The sequence below is a fragment of the Ranitomeya imitator genome, chromosome 3, assembly GCF_032444005.1.
Source record: "Ranitomeya imitator isolate aRanImi1 chromosome 3, aRanImi1.pri, whole genome shotgun sequence".
In the NCBI taxonomy this organism is placed as follows: Eukaryota; Metazoa; Chordata; class Amphibia; order Anura; family Dendrobatidae; genus Ranitomeya; species Ranitomeya imitator.
In genome coordinates, this window is record NC_091284.1 from 584,549,190 (window position 1) to 584,565,576 (window position 16,387).

At 41.9% G+C, this 16,387-nt stretch overlaps 1 protein-coding gene across 1 annotated transcript in view; it reads left to right on the forward strand.

Moving 5' to 3' along the window:
• Positions 1 to 16,387, forward strand: part of UGGT2 (UDP-glucose glycoprotein glucosyltransferase 2) — a 559,388-nt gene that overhangs the window by 402,944 nt on the left and 140,057 nt on the right. The window contains exon 29 of the mRNA XM_069758034.1: positions 4,008 to 4,093. Within this exon, the coding sequence (XP_069614135.1) occupies positions 4,008 to 4,093 (86 nt within the window). The remainder of the gene's footprint in view (positions 1 to 4,007; positions 4,094 to 16,387) is intronic.

Consider the following 16,387-nt stretch of genomic DNA (forward strand, 5'->3'; position numbering starts at 1 on the left):
CACTGCGTTTTACCTGCAGATTTACCGCGGATTTCCAGTGTTTTTTGCATGGATTTCACCTGCGGATTCCTATTGAGGAACAGGTGTAAAACACTGCGGAATCCGCACAAAGAATTGACATGCTGCGGAAAATACAACGCAGCATTTCCGCACCATGGGCACAGTGGATTTGGTTTTCCATAGGTTTACATGGTACTGTAAATCTGATGGAAAACTGCTACGAATCCGCAGCGGCCAATCCGCTGCGGATCCGCAGCCAAATCCGCACCGTGTGCACATAGCCTAATTCTAAGGGTATATGCACATGCTGCGGAAAACGCTGCGGGTCCGCAGCAGTTTCCCTTGAGTAGACAGTTCAATGTAAACCTATGGGAAACAAAAAACGCTGTGCACATGCTGCGGAAAAAACTGCGTGGAAACGCAGTGGTTTAAATTCCGCAGCATGTCACTTCTTTCTGCGGATTCCGCAGCGGTTTTACAACTGCTCCTATTGAAAACCGCAGTTGTAAAACCGCAGTGAAATCCGCAGAAAAACCGCTGTAAATCCGCAGCAGTTTTGCACTGCGGATTTATCAAATCCGCTGCGGAAAAATACGCAGAGGACCAGAATACGTGTGCACATACCTAACCCTAACCCTAGTTCTAGTGGAAAAAAATGAAATTTCTTTATTTTATTATTGTCCCTACCTATGGGGGTGATAAAGGGTGGGGTTCATTTACTATTTTTTTTATTTTGATCACTGTGATAGGTTTTATCACAGTGATCAAAATGTACATGGAACGAATCTGCCGGCTGGCAGTAGCACTCCCCCTGTCCCTGCAGATCGGGTGAAATTGGAGTTAACCCTTTCACCCGATCTGCAGGGACGCGATCCCTCCATGACGCCACATAGGCGTCACTGGTCGGATTGGCACCGACTTTCATGATGCCTACGTGGCGTCAAAGGTCGGGAAGGGGTTAAACTTCATTGTGACATCACTGTGATTGGCTGGCAATATAGTAAGCTGCCAGATTCATAGTAGTAACAATCAGCAAGGCCGAATAAAGACATTTGTCCATCCAGTTTAGGCTATATTCCGTCAGACTAAATCCCCGGATCTACATCCTTCTAAAGAACCTAATAACTGTAAGATACAATGTTGTTACGCTCCAGGAAGACATCCAAGCCTTTTTTGAACCCCTCGACTGAGTTCACCATCACTACTTCCTCAGGCAAGGAATTCCAGATTTTCACTGCCCTAACAGTAAATAATCTTCTTCTATGTTGGTGCAAAAACCTTCTCTACTCCAGAGGCAGAGAATGCCTCCTTGTGATCGTCACATTTCTTGGTATAAACAGATCCTCGGAGAGATATTTGTATTGTCCCCTTATATACTTGTACATGGTTATTAGTTCGCCCCTCAGTCATCTTTTTTCTAGACTAAATAATCCTAATTTTGCTAATCTCTCTGGGTATTGTAGTTCCCCATCCCCTTTATTAATTTTGTTGCCCTCCTTTGTACTCGCTCTAGTTCCATTACGGTATATCCTTCTTGAGCACCGGTGCCCAAAACTGTACACAGTACTCCATGTGCGGTCTAACCAGAGCTTTGTACAGAGGCAGTATAATGCTCTCATGTGTATCCAGACCTCTTTTAATGCACTCCATGATCCTGTTTACCTTGGCAGCTGCTGCCTGACACTGGCTGTTCCAGGTAAGTTTGGCATTAACTAGGATCCCCAAGTCCGTCTCTATGTCAGATTTACCCAGTGGTTTCCCATTCAGTGTGTAATAGTGATATTGTTTCCTTCTTCCCATGTGTATAACCTTACATTTATCATTGTTAAACCGCATCTGCCACCTTTTCGGCCCAAATTTCCAACTTATCCAGATCCATCTGCAGCAGATTGCCCCAGTGTTTGCTGAGTTAGCCGGACGTCACTCGTCAATGTAAGTCTATGAGAGGATCCCGTAGATTTACACTGAGAGGTTGTCACCATTACCTGTGACTTTTGTCAGTCAGGAGCTGCAGTCATAAGACAGAGAAGCATGACCAGAGCGACACTAGGAAAAGCAGCAGATGGGGGTTGGTAAGTATGTTACTAAAGGCAGGGTACTTGCATTATATTAGTGACCCCACTCCAGTAGTGAAATTAAAAACACTGCACTGGAGCTTTAAATGAGAGATTTGATTTGTCTAGACTAAGAAAGATTTGCTTTTAGCAGTCTAGGCAACATTCCAGATATGGCTTATGTTATGCAGCACGGAGTCATCTGTTTTTAAGGGGTCGAGGATTGCCCTAGTTTTACACCAGATTTACTATGTCATATTCCTAGAGAACACAATTGTAACCGCTTACTCAGCAGAGCAGCAATAATGACAAACCTGACCCCGTGGCTGGGCTTTGTTGTCACTGTATGATAGACTGCAGCTGCACCGTCATGATGGGTTTTGGATCTGATCCGATTCTCATACATTAGATAAGTACATACTTTGTTTTTGTTTGTGCGGATGGCTTGCTGCATTGTGCTTTAGCCAAATGTAAAATAAACATTAAAGGAAACCGCTGTACTTCAGAGGTACGGAGCAAACGGCGCCGTAGTCTAATGGTCGATAATGAATCAGTTACAATGATCTCGGCTGCGGTGTTTCAGGACAGTATAATATAGAAAAGTGCAATAAGCAATTCGCTGCTAGGATTTCACAGGGAGATGATCTGATACGGTATTACACATGAAAGCACGAAAGAGTTCAAATCCCTGAATAAAGATCTATTGAATTCACCCATTTCTGTGCGTTCTGTTTAAGGCATCGGAGCAGGGTAAAAATTCTTCTATCCCAATAGAAAGTTAAGCAACGTTCATGCTGGCTGAACTACTGACAGCATGATGTGGACACTGCTCCATTTTTTCCAGCTGTGAATATTTTAAACTGAAATCTTGCTGTGTTTTAGGCAAAACTTACTTTAAAAGCCGGTGTCTCCCCACCCTGCTGCCCCAGAAGTAGATGGAGATCTATACACATCTATAGTGACAGACCTGTCAGTCAGTGGGAGGGGGACAGGAAGAAGCCACCAAAGACCGGCCTCTTGGGACTAGGTCTCCTGGTCACATCATCCCCAGACAATGTTATAAATGAAACATTCAGCAAGGATATAAATAAACAAGTCCTCTCAGTTGATGGAAAACTGAAAAAGTTATGAGTGTCAGAAAAAGGCGACAAAATTTGTTTTTGTTTGGGGCTTCTTTCCGATTTTTTTTTTTTTTTTCATTCTTTTTCACCCATAAAACATCATAAGAAAAATCAAAGTGTAGTTTTGCTATAATGATACTGTCCTTGCTAATTAAGTTGCCAGGTAATTTTTATCCCAGAATCCGTACTGTAAAAACGATTCCCAAGAAAACAATGGAGAAATTGCAGGGTTTTTCTTCACAATTTCACCGCACTTCAAATTTTTTCTGTTTTCCGTAACACTGCAAGTTGCAATGTAATTAAAAAAAAAAATTGCAACATGTCCCACAAAATAAGCGCATTTATATGTTACTGATTATTTAAATGAGTTTATCAAATTTAGTAGTTATTTTAGGTATAGTTGTAGTTGTAGTTTAGGAACTTTGTATATTCATGGTTCCATGTTTCTACTTATATAGTTTACAATGATGTAAATAATTTGATATGAACAATTTGTTGTCCTTTGGAAATACTCCATAGATTACAAAACATTATTTTGGGTCTAAATAAGAGTATTCATTCTACTCTATATTTAATAATGCATATAATATACACGCTCTACATTGTGCTCAACAATAGCGAATACAAATGTGTATATTGTATAACTTATTTTGTGGTTAATAAACGAATTTAAAAACAAAAGTTTATCAAATTGAAAAGAAAGAAAATTGTATTTTATAAATAAAATTACTGTGTAAGAATTGTTTTATGAAGAGTTTTATAAATGAAATTTGTGCTAAGCATTGTGAAGGTACTTTATTATAGATCTAAGCTGTTATTTTTTACCCAATAGGGATATTTCCAGTTGAAGGCCAATCCAGGGGCATGGCTGCTGCGGCTTCGTAAAGGAAGATCAGAAGATATTTACCATATTGTCTCGTACGTATTCTAGTACATAACTTCAATTTTTTTGAAGCATACATGAAGTATTACCTTTTAAAATTAAAAACTATTGCACAACTGGAAACCACAGTATATACTCGTGTATAAGCCGAGTTTTTCAGCGCACTTTTTTGTGCTGAAAACGCCCCCCTCGGCTTATACACGAGTCACGGTACAGAAAGCCGGCGGGGGAGAGGGGAGCGGCGGAGCAGTGGGTGCCAGGAGCCGGCACACACATCATACTCTCCTACCTGCGCGCACCCGATGCTGACACTGCATCTCGTCCCGGCTTCTGGCGCCTGCCTGCATCTCTACCTGTGCTCGGCGGTGATGAATATTGATGCGTCTCCACTCCCATAGGCGTGGAGCACATATTCATCACCTTAATGAGCGGTACCACGTTACCGCTAAGCACAGGTAGAGATGCAGGCAGGCTCCGGCGGCTGGAACGAGATGCAGTGCCAGCACCCAGGGTGTGCAGTTAGGTGAGTATGTTTTTTTTTTTCTTTCAATAGGACACATGCACACAGCGATAGGGAATAAGGAGGCATACATACAGGGATGGAACTAGGAGGCATTCATACCAGGACAGGGAAGGGGGAGGCATGCAGTCAGGGACAGAATGGGGGAGTCATGCATACAGGGTCAGAAAGGGGGAGGCATGCATTCAATGACAGGGATGGGGAGGCATTCATACCAGGACAGGGAAGGGGGAGGCATGCATACAATGGCAGGGGAGGCATTCATACCTGGACAGGGAAGGGGGAGGCATGCATACAATGACAGGGGAGGCATGCATACAATGACAGGGACAGGGATGGGGAGGCATTCATACCAGGACAGGGAAGGGGGAGGCATGCATACAATGACAGGGACAGGGGAGGCATGCAGACGGGGATGTGGAGGTACTCATACCAGGACAGGGAAGGGGTAGCCACGCATAGCAGGATAGGGATGAGGGTACAATGCATACCCGACTTATACTCGAGTCAATAAGCTTATCCAGTTTTCCGTGGCAAAAGTCGGCTTATACTCAGGACGGCTTATACTCGAGTATATACGATGGGTCTGCAAGAACCTGATAGATCTGCTGGATGCACCCTCATTTGTATAGCGATTTATGTATGGATAAATTATAACTATGTATGTGTATATATTTATTTAGAATATGCTGTATTCATCAAAAGGAGACCTTTATTAGTATACTTTTCATGCCAAGTTATTTTATGTGAACACTGCGGATTTGCTATGATGCTGCATAGGCGTTCACTGGTTTTGGTGAATATAAATTTATATTCAAGTCATTTTGAACATTTTCGCATGAACTGCAAGCTGATCTGGTGTACAGGTGTCGCCAAGTTCTGGCTTGGGAGGATTTAGAAATCATGGCTCACAGTTATTGGACTAGCAAGTGACAGGTAGAGATGCAGGCAGGCTCCGGCGGCTGGAACGAGATGCAGTGCCAGCACCCAGGGTGTGCAGTTAGGTGAGTATGTTTTTTTTTTTCTTTCAATAGGACACATGCACACAGGGATAGGGAATAAGGAGGCATACATACAGGGATGGAACTAGGAGGCATTCATACCAGGACAGGGAAGGGGGAGGCATGCAGTCAGGGACAGAATGGGGGAGTCATGCATACAGGGTCAGAAAGGGGGAGGCATGCATTCAATGACAGGGATGGGGAGGCATTCATACCAGGACAGGGAAGGGGGAGGCATGCATACAATGGCAGGGGAGGCATTCATACCTGGACATGGAAGGGGGAGGCGTGCATACAATGACAGGGGAGGCATGCATACAATGACAGGGACAGGGATGGGGAGGCATTCATACCAGGACAGGGAAGGGGGAGGCATGCATACAATGACAGGGACAGGGGAGGCATGCAGACGGGGATGTGGAGGTACTCATACCAGGACAGGGAAGGGGTAGCCACGCATAGCAGGATAGGGATGAGGGTACAATGCATACCCGACTTATACTCGAGTCAATAAGCTTATCCAGTTTTCCGTGGCAAAAGTCGGCTTATACTCAGGACGGCTTATACTCGAGTATATACGATGGGTCTGCAAGAACCTGATAGATCTGCTGGATGCACCCTCATTTGTATAGCGATTTATGTATGGATAAATTATAACTATGTATGTGTATATATTTATTTAGAATATGCTGTATTCATCAAAAGGAAACCCTTATTAGTATACTTTTCATGCCAAGTTATTTTATGTGAACACTGCGGATTTGCTATGATGCTGCATAGGCGTTCACTGGTTTTGGTGAATATAAATTTAAATTCAAGTCATTTTGAACATTTTCGCATGAACTGCAAGCTGATCTGGTGTACAGGTGTCGCCAAGTTCTGGCTTGGGAGGATTTAGAAATCATGGCTCACAGTTATTGGACTAGCAAGTGACGCGCAATTGTTGTGGTTAGTTTCTAGATACCACTTTCAATTGATTACAGCATCGACAACGGGAGTATTCTCTCCTTATAGGAATATTATCACATTTAGTTTACTTACCTAATGTGTGGTTCAAAATTCATAAACCTTTGACATATCTTAAAGCTATATCTGAAGTGTTCATTGCTGGCCTGGGTACTGAGCCCAATACCAGTTGCCAAAATGAAGGCGCAGAAGCATAAGTTATATACTCTCCATGACCCTCATGAATCAAACCTTCTAACATGTTTTGTGAAAGCGCAGTTAATCTGTTTCATTGGTGCTTTTTGACCAACTGAACAAAGGCTGTGGAAAACAGCCTTACTGACTGCCCAGACTGGCTGTGCAGGAAAGCCTGCATTAGCCTGTCACAGCAACTTTGCCACTGTGCATAGCCGAGAACAACCATAAGACAACCTTCCTCCATGATTCCATCTGCTGCTAACACTTGCAGTAGATCGCTTTGTGCCCCACCACTCGTTTCTTTGATGTACCAGACCCATTTACATTTTTATGTTCTGCGGCTGAAGTTTTACACCACTGACCTGTATTATTCCTTTTACTGGATCCCTAACTCCTCTACTTCTCATCTTGTGATTTTCGTCATTTAAATGGAGAACAAGTTTCTGTTAATTTAATAGTTTAATACATACATTTTGTGCAGAATAATAAGGCAAGTGAGTATTTTGACCATATCATAATTTTTATGCAGATTTTCCAACTCCAAGTTGTATAGCCTTGAATGTTTATTGAATGAAGCAGACCAGGTGGTGTGTTTTTGTTTAATGAGGGACTGTGTGGCCTAAGGCTAGGTTCCCATTGCGTTAATGGGACCACGCTAACGGACAGCGTTGCACGGCGAAATTAACACCGTGCAACGCGTCCGTTAGCGCACCCATTAACAGCCATGGGGACGCGCATCACTAGCGCGTGCCATTTTCGGCACACGCTAGTGATGTGCCGGTGTTTTGTGGCGCGCCGCCGACGCTGCTTGCAGCGTCCGAGGTGCGCCCGCGGTCCGTTTCCCGCTGGGACGTTTAACGCGACCCATTTACAACACATTGCGTTAGCGCCATCCGCTAGCGCTAGGCGCTAAATGGATTGCACTAACGCAATCTGAACCAAGCCTAAGATTATCAACACCCTTTATCAAGGTGTGCAGAATTATTAGGCAGCTTGTTTTACTCGGATAAAATGGGCCAAAAAAGAGATTTAACTAACCCTGAATAGTTAAAAACTGTTAAGTCTTACAGAAGGATGCAGAAATTGCCAAGGTATTGAGTCATGGAAAAGATGCACATTAACTGCCAAAGATATCAGAAGAATCACATGTAAAGTGACAAGGAACCCATTATCCTTCAGTGCTGTTATATTCCAGAACTGCAACCTCCCTAGTTCAGTGGTACCTGATCACCACTGAACAAAACACAGAAGTTGAAATATCAAGACTGCACCAAGAAATATCTGAAGACAAATTTTTCAGGTTTTATTGACTGATATGAGTGTCTCTTTGACAAGTGTGTGGCTGAATCTGTAACGGGCACATACTTCTACCTCAACTCAGATACCAAGGTGGAAGTGGGGTACTTCTATGGGTTGGTATTATTAAATATTAGCTAGTTGATCCTTTTTAGGTTGAACAAGAGCTCAAAATCAACTCCCAAACATACTGCCAGTTTTTAGATGACATTCTTTTAAGCAGTGCTACAGGAAAGTCGACATCTTTAAAAAAAAAAAAACAAAACTAACATGATTTTTATGCAGGACAATTCTCCATCTCATGCATTCATATACTCAACTGTTGGCTAGCCAGTCAAGGCCTTAAAGATAGAACAAAGACGAGGCCCCTTCCTCACTTGAACTAAAGGTACCGTCACACTAGACGATATCGCTAGCGATCCGTGACGTTGCAGCGTCCTGGCTAGCGATATCGTCCAGTGTGACACGCAGCAGCGATCAGGCCCCTGCTGTGATATCGCTGGTCGGGGAAGAAAGTCCAGAACTTTGTTTCGTCGCTGGACTCCCTCTGACATCGCTGAATCGGTGTGTGTGACGCCGATTCAGCGATGTCTTCGCTGGTAACCAGGGTAAACATCGGGTTACTAAGCGCAGGGCCGCGCTTAGTAACCCGATGTTTACCCTGGTTACCATCATTAAAGTAAAAAAAACAACCACTACATACTTACCTACCGCTGTCTGTCCCCGGCGCTCTGCTTCTCTGCTCTGGCTGTGAGCACGGCGGCCGGAAAGCAGAGCGGTGACGTCACCGCTCTGCTTTCCGGCTGCCCGGCGCTCACAGCCAGAGCAGAGAAGCACAGTGCCGGTGACAGACAGCGAAGGTAAGTATGTAGTGGTTGTTTTTTTTACTTTAACGATGGTAACCAGGGTAAACATCGGGTTACTAAGCGCGGCCCTGCGCTTAGTAACCCGATGTTTACCCTGGTTACCGGCATCGTTGGTCGCTGGAGAGCTGTCTGTGTGACAGCTCTCCAGCGACCAAACAGCGACGCTGCAGCGATCCGGATCGTTGTCGGTATCGCTGCAGCGTCGCTTAGTGTGACGGTACCTTAAGACCTTATTGAGTACTTGTGAGCCTTTCTTAAACAGGAGATTTTACAGTAAAGAAACTTCTCTCCGAACAGTGTGTGGTAGCTTGTGGTTGGTGCTGCCCAAAAAGTTGATCATCAACAGATTAAGAAACTGAGAGACTATATGGATGGAATGCTTATGACTGTATTGAAAAGAAAAGTGGCAATGTCGGTCATATATATATAGTGGATGCAGAAAGTATTCATACCCCTTTCAAATTTTCACTCTGTTTCATTGCAGCCATTTGGTAAATTCAAAAAAATTTATTTCTTCCTCAATAATGTACACTCCACACCCCATCTTGACTGGAAAAAACAGGAATGTAGTAATTTTTGCAAATTTATTAAAAAAAGAAAAATTTAAATATCACATGGTCATAAGTATAGTACAGCCATGAGTCTTCTTGGGAATGATGCAGCAAGTTTCACACCTGGATTTGGGGATCCTCTGGCATTTTTCCTTGCAGATCCTCTCCAATTCTGTCAGGTTAGATGGTGAACTTTGTTGGACAGCCATTTTCAGGTCTCTCCCGAGATGACCAATTGGGTTTATGTTGGGGCTCTGGCTGGGCCAGTCTCAAATGGTCACAGAGTTGTTCTGAAGCCACTCCTTTGTTATTTTAGATGTGTGCTTAGGGTCAGTGTCTTGTTGGAAGGTGAATCTTCGGCCAAGTCTGAGGTCCAGAGCCCTCTGGAAGAGGTTTTCATCCTGGATATCTCTCTTCTTGGCCTCATTCATGTTTCCTTCAATGGCAACCAGTCATACTGTCCCTGCAGCTGAAAAACATCCCCATAGCATGATGCTGCCACCAACATATTTTACTGTTGGTATTATATTAGGCAGTTGATGAGCAGTGCCTGGTTTTCTCCACACATACTGCTTAAAATTATCACCAAAAAGGTCTATCTTTGTCTCATCAGTCCAGAGAATCTTATTTCTCATAGTCTGGGAGTCCTTCATATGTTTTTTAGCAAACTATATGCAGGCTTTCATATGTCTTGCACTGCACTAAGAAGAGGCTTCCGTCGGGCCACTCTGCCATAAAGGCCTGACTGGTGGAGGCCTGCAGTCATAGTTGACTTTGTGAAACTTTCTTCCATCTCCCTACTACATCTCTAAAGCTCAGCCACAGTGATCTTGGGGTTCTTCTTTACCTCTCACCAAGGCTTTTCTCCCATGATTGATCAGTTTGGCTGGACAGACAGATCTAGGAAGACTTCTGGTGGTCTCAAACTTCAATTTAAGGATTATGGAGGCCATTGTGCTCTTAGGAACCTTGAGTACTGCAGAAATTCTGTTGTAACCTTGGCCAGATCTGTGCCTTGCCACAATTCTGTCTCTGAGCTCCTCCGCCAGTTCCTTTTGACCTCATGATTCTCATTTGGTCTGACTTGCACTGTAATCTGTGAGGTCTTATATAGACAGGTGTGTGCCTTTCCAAATCAAGTCCTATCAGTTTAATTAAACACAGCTGGACTCCAATGAAGGAGTAGAACCATCTCAAGGAGGATCACAAGGAAGTGGACAGCATGTGACTCAAATATGAGTGTCTGAGCAAAGGGTCTGAATATTATGACTATGTGATATTTCAGTTTTTCTTTTTTATTAAATTTGCTAAATTTTCTACATTTCTGGGGGGGGGGTTTCAGTCAAGCTGAGGTGCAGAGTGTACATTAATGAGAAAAAAAATGAACTTTTTTGAATTTACCAAATGGCTGCAATGAAACAGTGAAAAATTTCAAGGGGTCTGAATACTTTCCGTACCCACTGTTTGTACATTTTAAATGTCAGAAATGTCTGTCTGTACATTTTGAGATGTTTGGTTATTATTCTTACTTTTACAGATGATAAACAATTGAGATGGAAAAATTTACATTTTTCGTTTACTTGCATAATAATTCTGCAAACTACGATAATAGTTGTCCAGTAATTCTGCATACACAGATATTCTCCTAAGGCAAAACCTTACTTTTCCTTTCTTAAATATTCAGGTTTATTAACCTTTTTGATTGACCAACAGCACTGTAGCTGTTCAATAATTAATCATCAGAAATACAAATTGCCTAATAATTGTGCACACAGTGTAGTCATTATGCTAAAATAATTGCTTCTTTTTTTTCATCTATCGATTATTAAATATGGTTGTATTTTGAGATGTTATCACTGATTCAAGGTTGGAAGTTAACTAAACATTCTAGCACCCTTCTGTTTATATTAATCTTTCCAGATTAATAAGTAGTTGTGACGTTCGACTGTTAGTAATATCAGGTTTTTTTTGTTTTTGTTTTTTTGTTTTTTTTATATTTATTGAAATTTTAATGAAATTTTAAACAGGAAAAACAATAAAAAGAATCATTACAATGTCCAGAGCTATACATTACGCCTCTGAGAACACAGCACAAGTTTAGTTGAACAAGGACTCTGGCACATAAAGGGTACATGCTTCTCATCTTGAGAATCACCTCGGGACATGGACCTTATATACAGAATACAGAACCTGTAAAAAAAGCAATTGCAGAGATAGGAGAAAAGGAAAGAAAGAGAAGAACAGAAAAAAAAAGGGGGGGGAGAAGGGGAGTAAGGAGGGGAGGGGGGGTTAAGGGAGACCCAGCAATGTGCACGCCCACGTATTGAGAATTATGAATATGTACGCAGCCAAGTCAGGAACCCTGTGCTCTCCTTGAAGGATTGCCAGAAGAACCAGGCACGTCCCTGGTCATATGCAGCATCACCATCACCCGCCACCATCGACTCCAGACGATGTAATCTATTTGGTTTTTTTAAAGTGCTTCTCATGCTACTTAATAATTATGATGACATTTGATGCAATTGTTACCATCCACCTCTCGAGTTTCCCCTTTTTCCTCATAGTTTGTAAGCTTGCAAGCAGGGCGCTCACTCCTCTTGGTATCTGTTTTGAACTGTGTTTGTTATGCTGTAATGTCTATTGTCTGTACAAGTCCCCTCTATAATGTAAAGCGCTGCAGAATATGTTTGCGCTATATAAATAAAATTATTATTATTTTTGGTTATAATCTGACAGACCAGCAGAGGGGAACAAGGAATACTGTGACACGGCATTGTTTTTTCCAATGCATCCTTCCTTTTAGTGCATTAAACCCCTCCAGACCTGCGCCGTACCCTGCACAGCGTGAGCTGCGTTCCCATAAACTGCCATGTATGTATGTATGTAATATATATGTGTATGTGTGTGTGTATATATATATATATATATATATATATATATATATATATATATTATATATATATATATATATATATCTATCATACATGCATACATACATACATGGAGCGCCACTGCGATCTAGTATGGGTGTCAACTCTATGTGAGAGGTGATACCTTGCAGCGATGCCCACAATCAGTGCTAGCACTGATCACAGGCGTATAGTCCCTGTGATGCCGGTGTCAATAGTGACAGTAGTGTCAATTCTTTACCTATTGTTGATTTCAAAGATCGCAGTAAGGCTTTGCTCACATTTATCCTGCTCTCTACAGTGAGCGCTTACACCAGAGGTGTCAAACTGCATTCCTCGAGGGATGCAAACAGGTCATGTTTTCTGGATTTCCTTGTGTTGCACAGGTGATAATTTAATCACCTGCACAGAATGATTCCAGCACCTTGTGCAATGCTAAGGAAATCCTGAAAACACGCATGGTTTGAGGCGCTCAAGGAATGCAGTTTGACACCCCTGGCTTACACCATGGTTTCTGTGTAAATCTCTGAAAAAAACGTGATTCAGATGGAATCCCCGGTGGAAGATACCCTATAATGAGGCAGATGGAGGCACTGGGGATGCAGTTTGGCTTTCTATGATCCCACTCCAGCCAGGGGAGCAGGGCGCAAGCATATCCAGGACGGTTCTACAGCCTCAGGGCGTAGTTACCACCATTGGCCACCAATGATTGGCACTATTCTGACTACAATTACAAAACAACACGTATATTTTACCATACCAGATACGGAAAATGTATCACATACAAAAAGCACCGCTTTTTGTTGCACAGGACTCTACTAGGCCTCCATTGAAAGCCTCTTAAGGTTACCTCTGACCTATTATGATTACCTGGTACATTTCATATCCTCCAAAGGTTACCATTTTTTTACAGCCTACCATTATCCGCATGGAAGCTTATATACGTCTATTGCCTAACCCTGGCTCCCATTCCTTTTGAACCCAAGTAAACCCCATGATTAAGACCTGGGAGGGTCGAAACGTCGGGTGTCTACTGGGTTTTGGACCAATTTTTGTAACTTGGCACTTATTTTCTTTATCTAAAATAAAATTTCACAGATGGTTGCAAATCATTCCATTGGAGTGTGCGGTGAATTTTTGCTATTTATTTCAGGGACCACCACAGTTTATTCTACCAGCTCCTCGCTTCTAAAGTGACCTTAGTGCACACCAATACCTACTCTACTCGTGGTTTTCTATGATCCGGCTGTGTCCGTTTTTTTAGGCGTGCATAAAAGTGCGGTCGACCACAGTTTTGTGCACCTCTGAAAAGGACATCACTGCACAGAGGCCAGACTGAGTCCAGAGTAACTCTGCTGCCACATTATAGCAAGTAGATCCTTCGTAGTTCTCATCTGAATCACTTTACTCGTAGATTTAGATGTAAACCCAAATGTAAGTGCTCAACGTAGAGCGCCGGATAAATGTGATCCCAAATGTCATGTAAAATGTTCCCTACAAAAGCTTCAAATCAGTCCACAAAAAAACAAGTCCCCGTTCAGATCTGTCATCTCTTAACGGAAATATAGGGCGCTTCCATGTTACTGGTAGTACAGAGGTCTGGAAAAACTCTTCTGTTCCTCACCCCCCCCCCCAAACGAAATTCTACAAATTCTGCACTCCCAAATCCAAATACTCCCTCTCTTCTGAGCCCCACAGTGTGCCTAAACCACATGTAGCCTCCATATGTTTGGCATTTATATAGTGATGAGATCCTGCCTAATTTACAGGTGCATGTCTTAAGAAGCATTAGCTGTGCATCACAACGTATTGATGACTGCAACGTACTAGACACTACAATGGCAATTTGCAATTTTCTGTCAGCAACATCCACTGCTGCTTGTTTCTGGAAAACACCCATGAAGTTAAAATCGTCATTACACCTGTAGATAAATTCTGAAAGGTGTATAGTTTCCAAAAAGAGGTCGCTTCAAGGGGGGATTCTGCTCTTCTAGCACTTATGGACTCTGTATGTGGAGTCTGCAAACTATTTTAACAAAATCTGGGCTGTAGGAGTAAAATAGCGCTCCCACACTCCTGAGTCTCGCCGTGTGGCTAAGCAGTACTGTACAGTCACCTATGGGATATTTCCTCATTTAGCAGAAATTGTGGGACGAATTTTGGTACCATTTTTACCCATTTCCAAGTGTAAAAATAAATTATGGGGCTAAATCAAAAGTTTGGTGGCAAAAATATAATTATTTTTTCTTCACTGCACATTGGGATACACTTCTGTGACACACTCGTGTCAATATCATCACTACACCAGTAGATAAATTCATTGAGAGGTTTAGATTGTAAAAATAGGTCACTTATCGGGGGTTCTGCTGTTCTGGCACCTCATGGGCTTTGCCAATGTAGCACCCTCAAACCATTCTAGCAAAATATGAATTCCAGTATGGCGCTTCTTCCCTTCTGAGCTTTGCACTGTACACCAAAATTTGTTGTGCAATTTCTCCTGTTCACCTTGTGAAAATAAAAAAAATGGGGCTAAGAAAACATTCTTGTGGTCTAGCTTCCAAAATGTGATCACTTGGGGGGCTTCCACTCTTTAGGCACATCAGGGGCTCTCCAAATGCGACATGATGCCCGCAGGACATTCCATCAAAATCTGCTTTTCCAAACGTCACTCCATCCTTTCTGAGCCCTGCCGTGTGCCCAAACAGTAGCTTCTCTGCACACTCAGGAAAAAAATGGATGCCAAAATTTGTTGTGAAATTTTTCCTGTTAACCTTGCCCAAAAAAAAAAAAATTGGTCTTAAGTAAAATTTTTGTGAAAAAAAGTTAAATGTTAATTTTTTCCATTAATTCCTGTGATGCACTTGAAGGGTTAATAAGCTTCTTGAATCTGGTTTTGAATACCTTGAGGGGTGCAGTTTTTAGAATGGTGTCACTTTTAAGCATTTTCTGTGATATAGACCCCTCAGTCACTTCAAATGTGATGTGGTCTTATTGGAAAATTGAGAAATCGCTGGTCAACTTTTAACCCTTACAACTTCCTAACAAAGAAGAATGTTTCAAAATTTTTGCTGATATAAAGAAGACGTGGGAAATGTTATTTTTTAACCATTTTCTGTGACATAGTGCTGATTTAAGGGCATAAAAATTAAGTTTGAAAATTTCAAAACTTTCCAAATTGTCATCAAATTTCTGATATTTTCACAAATAAATGCAAGTCGTATGGAACAAACTTTATGGCTATCATGAAGTACAATATGTCACGAGAAAACCATTTCGGAATCTGTGGGATCCGTTGAAGCGTTCCAGAGCTATAACCACATAAAATGATGCTGGTCAGAATTGTAAAATCTGGCTTGTCAGGCAGGTGAAAACAGTCCCGGGGCAGAAGGGGTTAAAGCTGTGCTCTTTGCTGGTTTAGGCAGATTCAGAAAGGGATTGTAAATATTTAATGCCAGGATAATAGACTTGAGCTTGGCAGACAGTCAATGTGCACTTTTGATCTATGCTCTGGTAATTGACAGTGCTATCACCTTTCTCCTGTCACTTAAATGCCTTTTGTCATAAACTGCCTTGATGAAATTGTTTCTGCAAGGGATCACAATAAAATGATATTTTAAAGTTTAAATTTCCTGATATGACCCTGTATTAAAATGTAATATAGTTTGATCATGAACTGCTGCATTTTAGAGTAAAATGTCCTTTAATTTTTGTGCAGTTAATTATGCTTTTCTTAAGGAATGCCATTTTTCTGGACCCTGCCAGGCTTACTGTACAAAGATATTGATTTTCAAAATACTTTAGTTAATTTTACTTGTGAGGTACTAATTTAAAGAGCTGTATGCAACTTTGGGCTGAAGTGTGATGTATTTTAAGTGAGAATGTACAAAGAGAAATTTAAGTTGTTGATCCTTCAAATTAATAAACAGAATAAATAGTGATAATCCTTACATTAATGTATAGGGCGAATAGAAAATGGTTTATTTAAGGGCAAAGAAAGGATGGGTTAGATAGAAGATGAGCAAGCGCATTCAAATATTATAAAT